General features: G+C 49.8%; 1 protein-coding gene across 1 annotated transcript in view; it reads left to right on the top strand.

The window, feature by feature from the left end:
- Positions 1–18,500, top strand: part of arhgap46a (Rho GTPase activating protein 46a) — a 41,244-nt gene that overhangs the window by 21,068 nt on the left and 1,676 nt on the right. Inside the window, exons 3-9 of the mRNA XM_031567387.2 lie at positions 7,175–8,735; positions 11,872–12,565; positions 12,842–12,940; positions 16,285–16,358; positions 16,850–17,049; positions 17,777–17,868; positions 18,175–18,344. Coding sequence (XP_031423247.1) covers positions 7,175–8,735; positions 11,872–12,565; positions 12,842–12,940; positions 16,285–16,358; positions 16,850–17,049; positions 17,777–17,868; positions 18,175–18,344 — 2,890 coding nt within the window. The remainder of the gene's footprint in view (positions 1–7,174; positions 8,736–11,871; positions 12,566–12,841; positions 12,941–16,284; positions 16,359–16,849; positions 17,050–17,776; positions 17,869–18,174; positions 18,345–18,500) is intronic.

Below are 18,500 nucleotides of genomic sequence, written 5' to 3'. Positions count from 1 at the left end.
GATGATTGGCTTACGCGTGAATGAGGCTCTGCATTGTGATGTTGTGAAGATGTAAAGCGTCTTTATTGTGTATTTTACTTGGGAATTAACTAGAATGGATGTGTCGGCAAGTATTTATTCAGGGGACTTGTCCTTTAGGTGACACCAAAATAGCCCTCACATGTCACTTTCAATTTTTTTGGAGGGGGATTTCTCATGATTTGGAAACAAAAGTGATACTTTTCAGAAGCAGAAGCAAAAGTAGAAGCATGTGCCGTTCTTCCCTATCTTTTCTCCCGCCCAGTAGCCTGTGCAGAGCCATAGCTACTGTAGGAACATTCGACTCTTAACAAGTGCTGTGTGAAGGAGGCAATTTCCCCTCACTGTCTCCTGCGTGGATCTTGAGTGAAAAAGGTCCAGTGTGTTAGACAGTTCAGATAAACACAGTCTTTATGTGTGGCTTAATCTGGGAGATCTGCGTGTTATAACGAGTCAGTGCTGCATGGAAGGAGGACGGCGAGGTTTACCGCTGTCTGCGTTTGACTTTAAAAGGTAATCCTCCCAATCCTAACGGCAGAAGGGCCTCTCTCCACCCGTCTCCCCATGAATCCATGCTTGGCAGGGCTTTTGACGAGCTACACTGATGTATGGTCATATATGTCCTCCCCAGCTCTCCCAGTCATCGTCGTGCTCTGTCGCTCCGTGATGTTCTGTCTATTCTCAAGCTATATTTTCACTGGACCCTGGTGCCGTCTCTTCTGGAGTCCACAGAAAACTGGATTAGTGGCCTAGTAGGGTTTTTTTCTATGTGAAAGTGGAGCAGTAAAACTGCCCTCTTTTGTTTTATTTTAGCCTCGCCGTTAGTGTTGCCTAAAATACCCAGAGAATAGATGCTGCGGTCTCTCTTTATCACTCTCTCTCTCTCTCTCTCTCTCTCTCTCTCCCTCACACACATTCTTTCTCTGTCGCTCTCTCTCTCTCTCTCTCTTGCTCTCTCTCTGTCCCTTTAAAGGCACCCTGATGTGAAAGCCTGCCTGTGGAGGGCTAGGCCACATGATGATGTGCTGCCAATACACTCTGGTTCTGACCAGCCCTGCGTTGGACCTTTAGAGCCCACGGCTCTCTGAAGCTGTGCTGGTGTCCAGCGGTTGCAGAATGTAAATGTAATCCTACGAACTTCAAGATTTGTGCCGAAATTAAAGGATTACCTCTTATAGGTGTAAGGGATTTGTTTGGAAATGGCTCATCATTTGACCTTGTCTGCAGAAGTCTAAGGACTGTTAGAGATGCATTTTGTGCCCATTTTTCTATTTTCTTTTTGCTCTCAGCTCTGTGTGTGTGTGTGTGTGTGTGTGTGTGCCTTGGAAAGGATGTGGTTTTTACGATGGTAAGGCGAGCCATACATTCTCCTTGCATCTCATTTCACATGAGCAGATGTACTACTCAGATTCCAGAGGCGTCTCTGCTGCCATCTGCCTTCTCTCCACTCCCTTCTCCCACACCCCGCTTCCCTCCGATCCTACACGTAGCAGCGGGACATGGGCGCAGCCATCGGCCTGAACCCAGACCCCGGAGCTCTTGGCTGGGGTGTGGAGACGGGGAGTGTGGCCTCTTGCATGCGTGGTATGTGCAGCAGCCAGACTCAGTGGCTCACAGGAGAAGTGCTATCAGCTGTTGCCGTTGGACAGCTGCCTCTGTGCTACACAGGACCACCACCGCCATGGCTATTTATTCCCAGTGTATTCTAGAGAGGGCCGCTCTGGCTGCTATAGATATGGTACTGTAAGTTTGAGGTTAGAGGCTGCTTTGCGTAAATTCATCGAAGACACTACCTTCCCTGTTTGACATATTAGCTAGGTCATAGGTGGTGGCATGCACTTCTGATGGCCTAATATTCTGTCTCTTCTTTCCGTTTTTTCCATTTTTCTCTTCCCTCACAACCTCTGCAGTGTTTGTTTTCCCTTACACAGATTGTTAATTATCAGGATTCTCTGCACAACGTCCGCTCTATAGAATCCCCTTTCCTGTTTCCTGTCCTGGGGGTAATAATAGTTCATTTTTCTGGAGCCCTTCCTCTCCTTTCCTGTGCCGTGGGCAATCTCATCATGGTGACTCAGCTTCTGCCTCCTCTGGTTTTTTCTTTTAACGGTCATCTCAGAAAGTGAGGGAAACGGTGAGTAGGCGACAAGACTGTCTCACGGACTTATCCGCTAATACATTACAATAACAGCAACAGCTGTGTTGTTGGCTCAGCTCATCTCAGCCGCTAGTCTCTGTGCAGGAGCGTAGGCCTGGGAGGAGATGTGGTTGAGGCCATAGAGAACCCATCCAGCCACCCACCCTGCCCCCCATCCCCTCCCGAATCAAATTGGAACTCCCTGACGGCTAACTTGATTTTCTCCCCGGCCCAATCAAATTAACTAGAAAGGCTCCAGAGGGTCTTAACTTTGTTTTAAAGCATTCCATCTCCCAATGCATGGCCAAGAGGAACTTAAGGAATGTGTGTGCGTGTGTGTATATATGGGAATATGTGCAGTGTTATCTTGTGTGTGTGTGTGTGTGTGTGTGTGTAAAAACAGGCCCACTGATAGCTTTGTTTGTATGGGTTTGCTAGTGTACTTGAAGGGACTTGTGTGGTTAATCTTCCATAAGAACATGTCATCTTAAAATTGGGATCCCAGCACAGTGTGGGATATAAGGCAACATGATGTCTCAGGCTGACACCATAGGCTCAGCCTGTACCTGATATATCTGTCTCAGCAAAGATCTGCTCTGCCTCACTACAACTGTGGAGCCTCAAAAGGGATGTATTGTGTCCAGACTCACACACGCACACACACACACACCCCTCAGGCCCCCTGAATGATCTGAGTGAGGAATGCTGTTGCTGCTTCTAATACCCTCCTGAGCACTCTCCCATGACTAATCCCCACACACATCTCCCCTCTCTTCTCTTTCTTTCCCCAGCTCCTACCATCCTTTTTCCCGCTTCTTTCTGCCTGTCTGCCTGCCTGCCTTCACCAGCTCTTTTCTTTCTTTCTTTCTTTCTTTCTTTTTGACTCCACTCCTCCCCCCCAAAACACACACAACACACACTCCCTGTCGTTCTCCCTCCCTCCCTCTACTCTTTACCCTCTTCATCTGAATCTCTTGTGGCTGCACCTCTCTCACATTACAATATTAGCTGTGTTTTACTGATCGCCTGTGCAGAAGCAAGCACAAAGCCTTAAGAGAGTTGGAGAGGAAGAGAGATGCTGTTACCTTGTAACCTTGTTCAGCCAGTTTCCCAGAAATGTGCAATGGACAGATCCAGTTGTGCCGCTTCAGAGACATACCTCTTAGTACACCCAGTTTGTTTAAGAGCCAGAGGTGACCGGCCATAGACATGGTACACTGCAAAAATTCAGCTTTCAGAAACAAGAAAAAAAGTAATAAAAGGGGGGATATATTACTTAAAATAAGCAAAATTATCTGCCAACAGAACAGGATCATTTGACTTGTCAAGATTTTTTAAAACAAGTAAAAATGTATCTTAAAACTCGTGTGGCCAGACTAAAAACAAGTACATTTGTCTTGATTCTGACTTTGACTAATCAGTTTTTTACTTGTCAGTGGTGATCAAATAGCCTTATAATTATGACAATTCTAGTTTCAAGCATTAACTTGCTCAGAACCAGTAATAAAATCTCAGTAACAAGTTATAATACCGTATTAAGATAATTAAAGACTGAAACGCTTGAAGCAAGTGAAATAATCTAACATAAAAAAATGTCTGGTAAGAAGATATATCTTGTCAGACAAGGCATATTTTGCCTTGATTTAAGATATTTCATCTTTAAAACTAAGATTCAAATGTTTGCAGTGTAGGACGTGTAGCCTGGGTGCCTGTTAAAGGAGACGGTGGGGCTGAAGGACGTGTGTGTTTTGTTTACAGTGTAGTGATGTATGGTGATGAGAAGACATTGTCTCTTCACACATGAGACCCCCCAAGGTTGATGGCACTAATGTGAGCACTGTATTGGTATTTCCTGTTGTTGCCACACAGAGATGCCCTTTGAACTCTATATATGGGGGCCCCACCCCCCACACGCACCAGGAAGTGCTAAATGGCCCTGCTCTCGTAAAGCCATGGCATTAGTCATTTAATTTGATTGGTTTGTCTTCTGTAGCCTGAATTATGCACTGTTGTTCCCTTCAGGAATTTGTGTGTGTGTGTGTGTGTGTGTGTGTGTGTGTGTGTGTGTGTGTGTGTGTGTGTGTGTGTGTGTGTGTGTGTGTGTGTGTGTGTGTGTGTGTGTGTGTGTGTGTGTGCTCACGTGTCTTTATGTCCGTGTGTGGTATTCACAGTTTGTTTGCCTTTTGTCTCTGTTTGTTCATCATCTCTCCCAGAGGATTTGAAACATGGCATGCAGATAGACCCCCTTGGATTGTTTAGTCTCAGAGAAACTATATATTGTGAGATCCCTGCACTGCCATGAACGTTGATTGTGGTCGGTGAGTGTTAGAGTTTGAACAAGTGACAGTGGTGTGTTGGCATCCCAGATTAATAACCTCACCCAGCACTGCTCCATTGATCAGGCACACACACACACACACACACACACACACACACACGTGCACCTACCTACATACATACCTACCTACCTACCTACATACATACATACATATACACACAGACACACAGAAAGACTTTCTCTGTCTTCAGTATGTCTGTTGCCATAGCAACATAACCACACAAGCACAAGAGGGCCTCTTTTTCACTTTTCCATGAGAATTCTCATAGAACACTCCTCCTCTCTCCTTCCTTCCCGCCTCCCCAGTCCTCTCACTCTCTGTCAAGAGTGATGGGAACAGCTGTATGCCAGGGTACATAGACCCTCGCAAGTTGATCGCGCGCCACTCCGCCTTCTTCTTTCCTTCCTCACAGCTGTGTCCTCCACTCTTGACGGAGAGCACAGACCTGCTCTCACTGAATCTACGTCTGTGCCTACCTCCATTCGTCATTCAAAGCTGTGACTTCCACTCCGGAGGAAGACATTCATTTTGGCGTCTGACTTCACACAAGAGTGACAGCAGCAGTTCTCACACACACACGCAGATTTGAGCCTTTCTTACTCTTCCCTGCCCTAAATTACAAGCTTGTCCCTTAAGTGCGTTAAGACCTGAACACTGCCAGTATTTAGTCCAGCCAAGATCCTCAAGCTCGCTCCTCTGCTCTCCCCTCCACTTGCTGTCAGTGTGGGCCAGCCTGAAGAGGCTCCACGGCATGAGAGAGCGCGGCACGGTGCTTGGACCAGTGCCATGTGGCCGGGTGCCAGGGACTCGATGCGCTGCGCTGCACTGGTGTCTAAAGGCCCGCGTTTGTGTCTGCCCAAGCGTTTAACACGCTTGTTTACTTTTAAATCAGCGCAAGAGTGCTCGAGATGGTGAGAGTGATAGAGGAGCGATAGAGAATGTCCAACTGGCACGGAGGAGAGGAAGTACACACTGTGGAGGTTTATGGGCCTGTGGGGGAGGGGTGGAGGGAGGGAGGAGGTGTTATTGTTCTATAATTTGTTTGTTTGACTGAGAAGAGGTATTAGGGCTGTTGACAATGTCTTTGTTGTTTTACTTTATTTTCCTCCACTCTTCCATCACACCCTCCGTCTGCTGATCCCAAACACCTTAGCCGCGTTGCCATGGCTTGAGTGGATGTCCTGTGTGAGTGTGTTTGTCGGTGTGTTGGTCAGCTGGGTGTAATGGAAAGGACACCCGGCAGAGAGATGACTCATAGATGAATTCCCCCTGCATACCGCGGCTCGTCACATGAGTCCAGAGCTGCATTGTTTCGGTTGTGGAGGCAGAAGTGTGTTTGGGGACTGCTGGGGTTTTTTCTCCAGCTAATGACTTTATGGTCTGTGCTCAGAGGGGACGGCCTAAGAGGAGAGGTTTTAGATAAGTCTGCGCACTCGCTCATTTCCTGACTTTTATCAGAGGTGAAGGGTGCTCAACGTCCAACCTGTTCACGGTAAATATGAGGACCGTTTGCTTTTACCTGTTGGCCCAGTTGTATTACTTCTATGAGACTTTAAATGAATGTGACTTTATGTTTTCTGCTATTAGACCTTTTATAGGTTTTCTTTATTGGGTTTGTTCAACTTTTTTTAACCAGAGCACAGTATTGTAAAGAGCAGTCATTACATCATAACTGTTGGAGCATTGAGAAAGACAGTGGGGGCTAAGATTGGCAGGAATGCGGGCCGTTGGGAGAATTTGAATGAGAATGGGGGATTAAAGGGCGCGAACAGTGAGAGATTACCGCCAGATTAATTTACAATGTCAGGATTAATGCCTTAACCTCACTTAAATTTAGCCTCTTCACTTCACTGGCTCAACAAGGAAGAAGTTTCAGTTTTTGTTTCCTTATATCTTACATTCTTGATCGTGTATCGCCTCTCTTATTATTAAATAGTCTTTTATAATTTATATTTTACATTCTTTATCATGTCTCCCCCCTCTAATTGTTAAATAATCTTCTATAATTGAATGGAATGTTTGGATCAAGTGCTTGTATGATAGCAGGGCCTTTTTTGGAGTTGTCTTGTTTGGCCTCTTTCTCATGCAGAAAATATTTCATTTGGGTGGGAATGTGTGGTGCTTTAATGCTGTAAGAAAAACATGAGGCTTTTGTTGTGCTGGGGGCTGGGGGTGGGAGGCAGGCAGGGGACGTCGGTAGGTTGTCTTTATACGACTCCTATACAATCACCCCTCAGTCTGCGGCCAGGCGGAGGCGGCCTCTCATTCACACGTCAGTCCTGCAGCGCGCTCAAAAGAAAGGCCTTTCTCCAGGACCTAAAAAAATCCTAACAATCAGACGCTGCAAAGAAAATGTAATTTCAGGTTTTTTTTTTAATACCACACTGGTGCCATTGTTCCAGATGAGTGAGTGCTTTAATAGCATCTCCATGTTATGAAAACAAATGTCTATAAGGAGGATTGGTCAAGAACGGGAGGTCTGTTGCTGTCTTTACAGCGTACTATTTAGATGGTTATTTGAAGTGAATGTTTTACTTTGTTGTCTGTCTGTTGTGAAGAGAGGATTTGAGAGAGGATATTTCATTTAATAATCTTTTATTCTTTTTTTCTTGCTTTCTTTCTGTCTCTCCGTCTTCTGTCATCTTTTCTCTCCATCTCCTCCTGTCCTTACCCACTACAGAGAATCCGCTCAGAGATGGCAGCCCCCACTTGGTTCTAAGGCAGCCATGTTGGTGAAGGTGAACAGCATGAGCAGAGCCCAGTCAGCGGCAGCAGCAGCAGCCAACGGCGGCGCCTCCCTGCAGCTCCTTCACCACCACGGCCCCCACGGCAAGCCTAACGGCCACTCCGCCTGCACCCTCAACCCCTCCAACGGCAAGTCCAGTGCCACCTACATCTGCTCTGCGCAGGCCTATAAGACCACGCCTGCTGGCAGCAAGATGGCGGCCCCCGACACACGGCAAGCCCACCACCTGCGCAAGGCCAGTAATGGGAGCTTCTGCCTGATGACCTCACAAGGTGAGCTGGCCCAGAGCCCTGGGTCCCTGCAGCGTCCACAGTGCAGCACGCCGCGCTCTGTGTCACCGCAGTATGCCGCCGCCGCGGCGCGTCTCTACGACGACCCGGCCTCCGAGTGCCCGATCTACGACGAGCCGCCCGACATGGCCATGGAGGTGGAGGGGGCACAGCTGCAGAACGGAACCGCTCCACGACACCCCAACCCCCATCAGCACCCCCACCCCAACCCCCATCAGCACCCCCACCCCAACCCCCATCAGCACCCCCACCCTCATCAGCAACCCCACTCTCACAGCCTGCAGAAGCCCAAGCTCCTCCAGCCCCCCACCCCGGGCAACACTGGCTCCCGGCACAGGAGGGGCCCCTCGTCTTCTGACTACAGCCCCGCTGGCCTGGAGTGCATCAAGCACATGGTCAACGTGGACCCCAAACAGGGCAGCCTCCTGTCCTCGCCGTCACCCGGGCCCTCTCCATCCCCCTCCCCGACAGCCACGCCCGACTCCCTACTCCCCCAGGGCCCGCGGCCCCAGCTGAAGGACGGCGTCAGCCTGGAGAAGAAGCAGCAGTCGTGGCGGGCGCTGGAGGCCAGCGTGCTTCGCGCCATGGAGGTGCACCACAGCCGGCAGAGCAGCCAGGCCTCGCAGGACTTCGGCAGCCCCCCGCCGCCGCCGCCCCCGGGCCCCGGTGGCTACCAGGACTCTGGCTACTCCACGGGACCGTCCCCCAGCCTGAGGCGCAAGAGTCGCCGGCGCGTGGGGGGCCCCGGGGGTGGTGGCCGACCGGGGTCGATTGGTAGCAGCGGCGAGCTGAACGCACTCAACGAGCGGCTGATGGCAGAGATGCGGGAGGTGGTGAGCCGCTCTAACACCATGAGGGAGACACGGGCGATGGCCGCCGTCACTGCAGTTGTGACAGAGCTGGACTCCGAGATGGCCGAGGGCTGCTTGACTGGCCCGCACTGCCACTCCCCGTTGGGCTCACCCCGCAGGTACGGGAGAGGACCGCGCTGCTCATCCCGGGAGGACCTTGCCACCGCCCCCACCACCACCGTTGCAATCGGAGGGAGCCGATCACTTGGCCGAGGGGGTTACCATTGTAACCTGGCCAGCCTGGACTTCTCTGGGCGGCAGAAGCGCACCTATGAGAAGGTGGACACGCTTGAGAAGAGCATTAACAGCCAGATGAGCCTGTCCACACCTGAGACCGTAGGACCGCCTTCTCAGGTAAGCTGCTCTACCTGTCAGTCTCTGTCTTACTTTTCTGTCCTAACAAGAACTACTGGTCTCTGTGTTTAACTTGTCTATCTGTAAGACTTATTTTTGTCTAATTCACTAATTCACTGAGTGCCTGCCTCTAAAATAATAACTGGCTTTTTGAGCTGGAGTTTTTGATGGGCTTCTGTGCTGTCTCCTTTATTTGATCTGTTCATGGGCTTGTCTAGATGCCCTTCTGTACCATCGTTGTGTGGCTGGTTCATTTTCTCTCTGTCGTTGCACATAAACTTGCCCCAAACCCCACATGAAATCCGTGCACCACAGCTTTATCTCGTCTTTCTGCCGACACCCCAAGTCAAAGTACATCCTGTATGTGCTCAGAGCGATAAGCTCAGAAAGCCTTTTCTTTTTTTTCTTTTTTGGTGAACCGTCCTCAGCTATCTCTGCGATTGCATGTGCCCGGGGGTAATGAGGAAGTTATAAGGGAAGAGCCACTTCACTTTCATTCCAGCTTCTCTCCTCACCCAAAGGCTATGTTTAATTAAACGGCCTGATGTCCCATCCAGTTCAACTCACCCCATCCTGAACGGCTGCAAACAGCTCACACTGAGTGAGAGCATGGAGTTGCTGCTGCTGTTGAGCAGATCCATGTTTCCAGACTAAAGGGCCTTGTCTGGGCACAACTTGGGTTCATAGCACATGAACAGCCAGACTTCACGTCTTTCTTTTAATCTCAGCAGGGGGGGAAACTGTTTAGGGTCTGTTTGAGCTTGTTTTTGATTTTGCCCACTCCACATTCCCCACAACCCCCCACATCTACCCTTTTGTTTTGTCTGGAGGTTCTCAACTAAATGCCGCCCAGGAATCCGCAAGCGTATCAGCCGTGACGGCCGTTGAGCCGCTTGAGCTCAAACAACGCTTGGCGGTTTAAGATATGATTTAAATTAGATTTAAACGGGAAGGAGAGGAGAATTACAGAGTGCTTCAGTCGAGCGCGCTGGATGGCATGGTTGAGGCTTGGCAGACAGGCATACATTTGAAACAGCGGTCTGCTGGTGGTGGGGTCATCAGGAGGCAAGCATCCATCACTATCACAAACATTTCGCCACCTCACAGAGAAATACAGTCCCATAGTAAAATGAAGGTAAATGGCAAACAGATTGCTTTAACATTCTTCAGTGAAGTCATTCTCTGGAACGCCGGCATACAACACACACACACACACACACACACACACACACACACACACACACACACACACACACACACACACACACACACACACACACACACACACACACACACACACACACACACACACACACACACACACACACAGACACACACACACACAGACACAGAGACACATACACGGGTGAGACACATGACTCATGTTCGCAGCTCGGCTGTGAGGTGTGTTATTTAACTGGAGCCGGGGTCTGCTCCACATGATTTAGGTTAACGTGAGTTTTTCACTCCTGGGAGAGCTAAACCCTTCTGCAGCCCTGACCCATGGCATCAAGGTCTCTGTCTCCAAGCTTCCTTCCCCTCCAAATCGGGTGATCTTTCCTTCTCTCTGCTGAAGGGGAAAGCTGCATGCATGGCATGCTGTTGAAACGCATCCTTCAGTTCATCGGTATGCTATGCTAATGGTTTAAGATTAGCATTGAAACATGAAAGGCCACTTTAAACACAGTTTACCTTGGTGTGCGTGACTATCTGTCTGTGCTATCTGTCTGTGCTGTACTGTCTGACTATCTGTACCCTAAGGAAGACTGATGGGTAATGCCGTAGTAGTGTGAGTGGAAGAGTATGGCACAGGCCAGACAGAGCGCTTAATCGTGTGAGTCAGTCTAGGGCACCTGTTCTGTAATGGTCAGCACCAGCTGAGATGGCCAACACCAAGATTCACACCCTCTCTCCTCCCTCTGCCAGCTCTTCCACCCACTGCCCCTGGTGTGACGGGCCCTACTGTGGCCAGCCTGGGCACTGGGTGTTGTGCCAGGCACTAGCCGTGCTTCAGAACATACTACCTACGGCTCAGGATGAAGGCCTGCTGTGCCCCATATGGCACAGGCCTGGCACACACAAACATTGCTGGGCTCTCTGGGCATCATCACTGCCAGGAGGATTCTGATGCAACAATCGCAGTTGCCGTGGCTATGGTCTGTAGTTCCGAATCGGCCCCTGAGCCAGATCTGGAATGTTCCCACTTTTCAAAGCCTGGTGTTACATCACAGGCACCCATCCCAGCCATTTGTATGGGCCTGCCACAAGATTGAGTGGCTGCTGACATTCATCTATTCAGAGCAGTCAAAGAGGCTTTGAGGTTTCTCCATTGAGGGTTGTAGTATGACTTTGCTCTGAGGAATGATTAGTGCCTTCAGTTTGAAGAGCAAACTCTCAATTTTTCTCCCAGAGTACACTTCACAAACAGTTTTCTCTGGAGAGATATTTCTGAGATCTATCTATACTACACATGCTCTTTATGCTTGTGTCATGTTCATATTAAGACTATCGTTTTCGAAAAGTTTAAAGGCTTTACACTTGATTGTTATGTCTGCACGTACTCCCTCCCCCACCCCCATGTTATTGGTGTGTGGAGTTGTATTGGGCGCTGTGTGAGACTCAAAGAAAGGGGGGGGAAATACCACTGTGGATCAGAAGGAGCACTTTGGATTTGCTCGTAGATTTGAGGAGAGAGAGTGCTGTGTGTGTGTGTGTGTGTGTTAGTGTGTGTGTGTTTGTGTACAGTGTGTGTGGAGTGGTGGGGAGAGAACTGCTTATGTCATGGCGTGTGTAGTCACCTGCTCCGCAAGACAGAGTCCATGTGGACCTTGGGTTGTTGTTTTCACTCTTTTGTTCCTGCATGCGGTTCCGTTACGGCTTGAGGAACGATAATGTGCCGATCCTGCAACAAACCTCCCTCCAGCTCCTATTCTCTCTCCCTCTCTCTCTGTTTCACTCTCTGCAGCACAGACCACACAGTCACTGCTGCAATTTGGGTACAGTCACCGTTGCTAGCTAGTTTCCTACTACTAGCCTCTTCTATCTGCTTAGCCTCCTCTAGCCTCCACTGTCTCTCTCTCTCTCAGTTCCTTTCCCGCCTCACTCACTCTGTGTCTGTCTGTTATCTCTCCCTCAGGCGGGGACTCTTGACTCGAAGGTCCAGCTCGAAGGCAGGAAGAAGGGGATGGTGGAAGGGCGGACTGGCTCCCTTGGCCCCCACAGGCCCATCCCCGGGGACAGCAGCGCTCGGGGCCCCGCCAGAGGAGGTGGAGGAGGAGGTACTGGGAGCTTGACAGCTGGCACAGCCGAGTACCAGCTGGCCTACGCCACCCTGCGCCGGCCGCCACCCCCGGCCGACGCCAACATGGCCGACTGGGCCAGCAAACACCTGAACCTGCACACGCAGGGTCTGTTCCGCCGCCGCGTCTCCATTGCCAACATGCTCTCCTGGAACCGCGGCTCCATCAAGAAGCCCATGCTGGTCACCAGCGACCGCGTGGTGCGCAAGGAGGCCTGCGAGATGTTCAAGCTGGTGCAGGCCTACATGGGCGACCGGCCGTCGCGCCTCGACCGCCGCCACGCTGCGCTGGTCATCGTCACCAAATGCTGGGCCATGCAAGGCCTGCGCGACGAGCTCTACGTGCAGCTGGTGCGCCAAACCACCGGCAACGTGAGCCCGCGTAGCCTGGCCGCCGGGTGGGAGCTGATGGCCGTCAGCCTGGCCTTCTTTGCCCCCTCACCCAAGTTCTGCTGCTACCTGGAGGGCTACATCCAGCGCCACATGGATCCAGCCAATGATAAGAAACGTGACTTTCTCATTGAACAACAGGGTGGGTGCCATTTTCTCTTCTTCCTTTCACTGTTGTTTTTTATGTTTGTTCTGTCTGCCTGTCTGTCTTCCTATCAGATTTCTTATCGACAAAATTAAGAATATTTGGGGATTTTTTGTTTAATGGATTTGTCTGTGTGCTTGTGACACTTTCTGTATTATTCTAGTATTTTTGATTGGAAAAAGCTGTAGTTAATTGGCCATTCATTTCTTTTTCTTTCTTTTTTTTTTCAACCAAATGTTAATGCGTGTTTTTGTTTTCTCTCCTGGATTGCAGTCACCACCCAGTTCATCCTTGACCAGCAGGACATCAAAAAGAAGAACTCAAAGTCCAGAAAGAAGAGAAAACAGAACACTGACGAGGACGAGCAGGAGGGTAGGTCCACCAGCGCTTTCATTTTCTGTGGCTGTCGCACGCAACTCTCAATGCAGTTACCCTGTTCCAGATTCAAACGCTCCCTCTCCCTCAAAGGACTCGTCTCTTAGTTTCTCTCCCACCGTGTACAGCGTGTCCTTTAGAGATTAGGTTACAGAGTTCCCCCGCGATATAGTTCTCACAATCGAGTGTGCTTAATGCAATTTCCCCCTCAAACCTCTCTGAATGAGCACAGACACACACACGCCACATGAACTCCAGTTTGTAGGACGCCGCTGCTCTACAGCTTGACCGTTGATCCCTGTGCTCAGGCATGTGGCATTTTGCTCAACCCCATTTTATCAGAGTTAAAGCTGCGCGGATCAATAATTGACCAACGTCAATAGAGGCTCCAATTAATTGTCCCCTCCAGGGGTGCACATGGCCTGTTGTGTTCTCGCACGTCACCGGACAATGAAGGAGGGCGTCCGCTCGCCCGCTCGCTCGTTCCGCAGAGGGGAGGGGTGACCTCATTAGCCGAGCCACAAAAAATGCTCCTTGGCTGATGATAGTGATCTCATATGTGAGGGAGGCCTGCATGTCGTGTGTTGTTGCTGAACCGCAGAGGAGACCCCTGTCACCTCGTCTCACTCTTCCCTCAGGGGTCAGGGGTCAGGGGTCTTGTGACTCACTGAGTCAGAGCCCGCAGTCAGTCGGCACGTGAGTGAGTGACCCCCGTTAAACAAAAACACTCGCTCACTCATACACTCGCTTTCTCACACTCTCACACTCTCACACACACACACACACACACACACACACACACACACACACTGGCATCACTGACCACTTCAGGTATGCCCACGTCCCTGTCCCTGTGTATGGAGCTCAGTAACTGCCCATGCAGAGGCACATAGGCATGCAGTGAGTAACAGTGCCTGGGCGATGAATGGGGGAGATGTGGTCATGGCCGTAGTCATCATAGTGGCTACTCATCCCGCTTTCTCTCTCTCTCTCTCTCTCTCTCTCTCTCTCTCTCTCTCTGACAGCTGTGTGGGCTGCGGGGTGTGAGTCACTACAGGGAATTCTGGGGGCTGGCTCCAGTGCAGAAGGCTTTTCCCTTCTAAGCTGTGTTGGGCTGGTCTCGGTGAGGTTGGGTTGGGCTTGACCAGAAATATGTTTTTTAGGTCTAATAGATTGGATTCATACAGGCTTGGTTTGGCAGACTGGACTGGCCCTGGCTGAGATGGTCCTGGTTCATAAACTGATCGCAGTTGTTTTACAGAACAGTTATTGAATGGAATTGGACTGTTTTGTTTTACTCCAGAGGGTCCCAAACCAACGGGCAGCCGACTAGTCTAGACGGTGAATCCAGTACATGCACGCTATCCTTGCTCAATTGTGTTCTGGAATAGAAGTTCTTGGCCAATCTGTGCTGGAGATAAGCAGGCTCAGGAGAACAGTGAAGCAGACCCGCTGGCAGGCTCGGGAGAACAGTGAAGCAGTCCCCCTGGCGGTCCCAGTTGGCGCCCCTCTTGTGTAGGGCAGTATAAAGTTTACTGCTGGGCTGTTGTAACACGGCCTACAAAGGAGATGGAGTGAGAAGCTGTCTCACCTGCTGGCTGTGATGCATCTGTTTTCTCACACATCTGGGGGATTGGGGAGGGGGGGTGGAGCCCACAAACTATACGTAGCCCACAGCACATTTCCTCACTGTAGTTTGGCTTTTCCCTGCTCTCTGGTGTAGTAATAGCCATGTTGCCTATTCAGACCACCACTGAAAAGAGAAAGCCGCCGCCACCACACCCCCGACACAAACACAACCCCCACCCACTCTAAGCTAGTTTTTGTTATGAGGCCTTTCTCCAAAATGTTATTTTCCCAGAGACCAAAGGCCTTGATGTATGGAACAATTGCTCTAATTAGACATAATTATAGTCAGAGCTTGAAAAAAGATGAAGGCGGCCTGTGTCAACAGGCTATGCATGTCACCTGTTTGCCATAAATCTGAGGGGGGGAATGGGTTGGAAAAGAGTCGGGGATGGGGGGCTAAGGAAGGGTACAGTTTCACAAAACATTCCCGAAAGGATACTTTTCATCCCAGCACGAGGCTTGTAGCATCTGGCTCTCGGATGGGATGCTGGGAAGTTGCGGTGGCGGTGAAGGAACGGCACCCCCCATGGCTTTTATTGAGTGGGCCTGCTCCCTCTTCCATTCCTCAAAGACTGTGTGTGTGTGTGTGTGTGTGTGTGTGTGTGTGTGTGTGTGTTTGTGTGCGCGTTTGTGTGTGGAGTACAGGCCCAGACGGACCAGCCACATCCTCACCCTCACACTCTCCGTGCTTCAGATGGTTTCATGTTAAAGAAGATGCCACTTGTAAATCACATGCATTTAAGTCACTGTTCAGACATTTATGAAGAGGACCTCCCTATAAACACACATTGGATGTGTCCATTTGCCGTTGTTATGTCCACGATCTCAGCTGTCAGCTGAGTAAGTGTGTGGGAGTCTGTTTGAGTCACGAGAGCCTGTTTCGTTCCTTTCGTCTTATCATCAAGCCTATCATAGGGCACCTCTTCCTGTGGCACCTCCGACGGAGGGGTGCTGATTCAGACGCCACCCTCTCCAGACTGCATCCTCGTCTTACTCATCCTACCAGGCACAGACCAGACCTGGGGTCGTAACTCTGAGGGATGGCTTATGTTGTGAGCCATGAGTCACACAAGTGAGATGTTGAATCAGAGGAACTGGGGGTGCAAACATGCCGAAGACCTCCCAGACCCCCCCCCCCCCCCCACACACACACACACACACACACACACACACACACACACACACACACACACACACACACACACACACTGAAACCAGAAGCCAGCCAGAGTGTTGATCGTCAGCAGCCCAGCGCCCACTCCTCATATGTTGGTCTTATGAGTCAGTGGGAGCAGGAAGTGTTGTCCAGGCTTCCCCTGAAAGCCGAGCTGCTCTGGAGTAAATCACTCGAGCTTTTCGACAGGCCCGTGCTGCACCTCGAAAGCAGACGGACTGGCTCGAGAAGGTGCCGCCTCCATAATTACGGTGCCAATTCTGCAGCTTTAAGAGCCGCCAAATGATAGGGTAGCAGTGAGTGACTGAGTGAGTGGGAGAGATTTGGGCCAGATCAACATGCTATGGGATTTTTTTTCTTTTTTTTGTCTTTTGTGAAAAAGGAACAGGTTTGGTCGCTCACAGACCACACGCAGCTGTCACTGGTGTGACAGTGCACAGACCCGTGTTGTTGTTACACTGCCTTGAGCAATGTGTCTGTTCTCTCTCTCAGACTCATCCCCTCTCTCTCTCTCTCTCTCGTGTTTTCTTCTCTGCAGGCCTTCCCATCAGCACTTATGCTAAGTACTGCCACCGCAAGCTGCAGAAGGTGGCCGTCACTGGGGGAAAGAAGGTGAGTGACACACCTGCAGGATGAGTGGGAATGGGGGGGCAGTATGTGATAAAGACTGACACTTTTGGAAAGACAGCTGCCAGTATTAAACAGATGTATGTATGACGTCATAGCAGATTAATGGGGCTCCATATGTCTTGATTCCTGACGTGTCTACACTTGGCCTCGTCTATCTCCTAGTGCAGTCTGAGATTTGGATTAGTCATTGTATCGGTTTTGTGTTTACAAAGCAAAGCAAGCAAACATATATGTACAACTTGGGACAGAGTTAAGGACAAATAGGAGCGGTCACACAGTATAACTAAGGTGGAGAGGGACATACTGAGGGAGAAAGCAAGAGAGAGATGAACAGAACTATGGAGAGAGACCAAACAAAAAGACAGAACAAGAGGGGGATAGAGAGAGTGAAAAATAAAAAATAAATGGAGAGAAAAGGATGAGGACAAAGGGAAGACATGATTCTCACTGACTATCCCCTCCTCTGGTCTCAGGGCCTGCGCAAGCCCACCCTAGAGGAGGTGGACCACAGCCGGCGGGCCATCATCACGCCCTCGCTGTTCGGCAGCTCGCTGGAGGAGGTCATGGAGCGCCAGAGCGAGCTCTTCCCCGACCGCAAGCTGCCCTGGGTGCAGGTGCAGCTCTCCCAGTACGTGCTGGCCCTTGGAGGGGCTCAGACCGAGGGCATCTTCAGGTGAGCCAACACAGACGAAGCACACACACACACACACACACACACACACACACACACATTCTGGTTCACACTGAGGGGGTTGAGAGGAAGAAGGTACACTGTATTGTAGAAGCCCCTCATAGTTGAAAATGTCATCTAAAGCAACTTTGGGATTATGTGATGAGGCAGGTTTTAGAGTCAACACAAACCTGGTGGGAAAGTTTTGGAGAACTGTGTGCTGTGAATAAAACACCAAGATAGAAGACGCATCTAAAAGGTGCACAGCGTGACATTGGCCTGTGGCTATTGTGGAAGATAAGGGAGAGTGACTCAGACTAGACACATTTTATATTAGACTGCCAGTAGACTAGGGTGCATTTTGTGGAGCGAATCTCCACTGACTATTCAGTTTACTTCAGGGGTCATGTCTGGGCATGTCTGGGTCTTGGAGTTTGGTCACTTTTCTCACCGCTGCTATCAGCAAAATGCACTCTGACAGCGTCTTTAATTCACTTTTGTTGAGATTTATTTTTCCAGACAGTAGTCCCTCTCCAGTTTCCACTGCTCTCTCCAGAGTGTAATGTACTTTGAAAGGGCCGTAACAGTACAGCAAGTCCTCATAACAGCAGATAAAAACACTGCAGCGGGACGCAGCGTACTGCAGCACTGTTGGGTGTGAGTGCCCAACGCCCTCTAGTGTCAGTGAGTGGTGATGCAGTGTTGTCACGCAGTGCCTCGTGTTCTACAGGGTGCCTGGGGACATTGATGAGGTGAACGCACTCAAGCTGCAGGTGGACCAGTGGAGAATTCCAGAGAACCTCTCGGATCCCAATGTTCCTGGTGAGTGTGTTTGCATATATATGTGTGTGTGTGTGTGTGTCGTTGTATTGATAGTTTTTTTTATGACTGTGCTGCTGTGACAAAAAAATAAGCCAGCCTTACTTCAGGCTTCCATCAATTATTTTAATTCTTATCAGAGACCAACGTGGAATTAAAATACACATGGATACAGTTTTAATTAACTGATTAAATCATGGTGAAAAAAAGAATGTGTGCTTGATGGTACACCTATGCAAGTGTTATGTTAAGACTGTGTGTGTGTGTGTGTGTGTGTGTGTGTGTGTGTGTGTGTGTGTGTGTGAACAGCCTCTTTGATGAAGCTGTGGTATCGCGAATTGGAGGAACCTCTCATCCCCATGAACTTCTATAAGCAGTGTGTGAATAACTGCGATGACCCTGTGGCAGCCGTTGGTGTGGTGCACTCACTGCCCGACCTCAACAGACATGTGCTCTGCTACTTCATCCACTTCCTGCAGGTGAGACCGCAGTCACACTCACATACCTACATACATACATATATACATACACACACACACACACACACACACTCACATAGATACATGCAGACTCACATACATACATACATACATACATACATACATGCAGACTCACATACATACATACATACATAC

Source organism: Clupea harengus, chromosome 5, assembly GCF_900700415.2.
Source record: "Clupea harengus chromosome 5, Ch_v2.0.2, whole genome shotgun sequence".
Taxonomy (NCBI): Eukaryota; Metazoa; Chordata; class Actinopteri; order Clupeiformes; family Clupeidae; genus Clupea; species Clupea harengus.
This window is presented reverse-complemented; position numbering and strand designations above follow the sequence as displayed.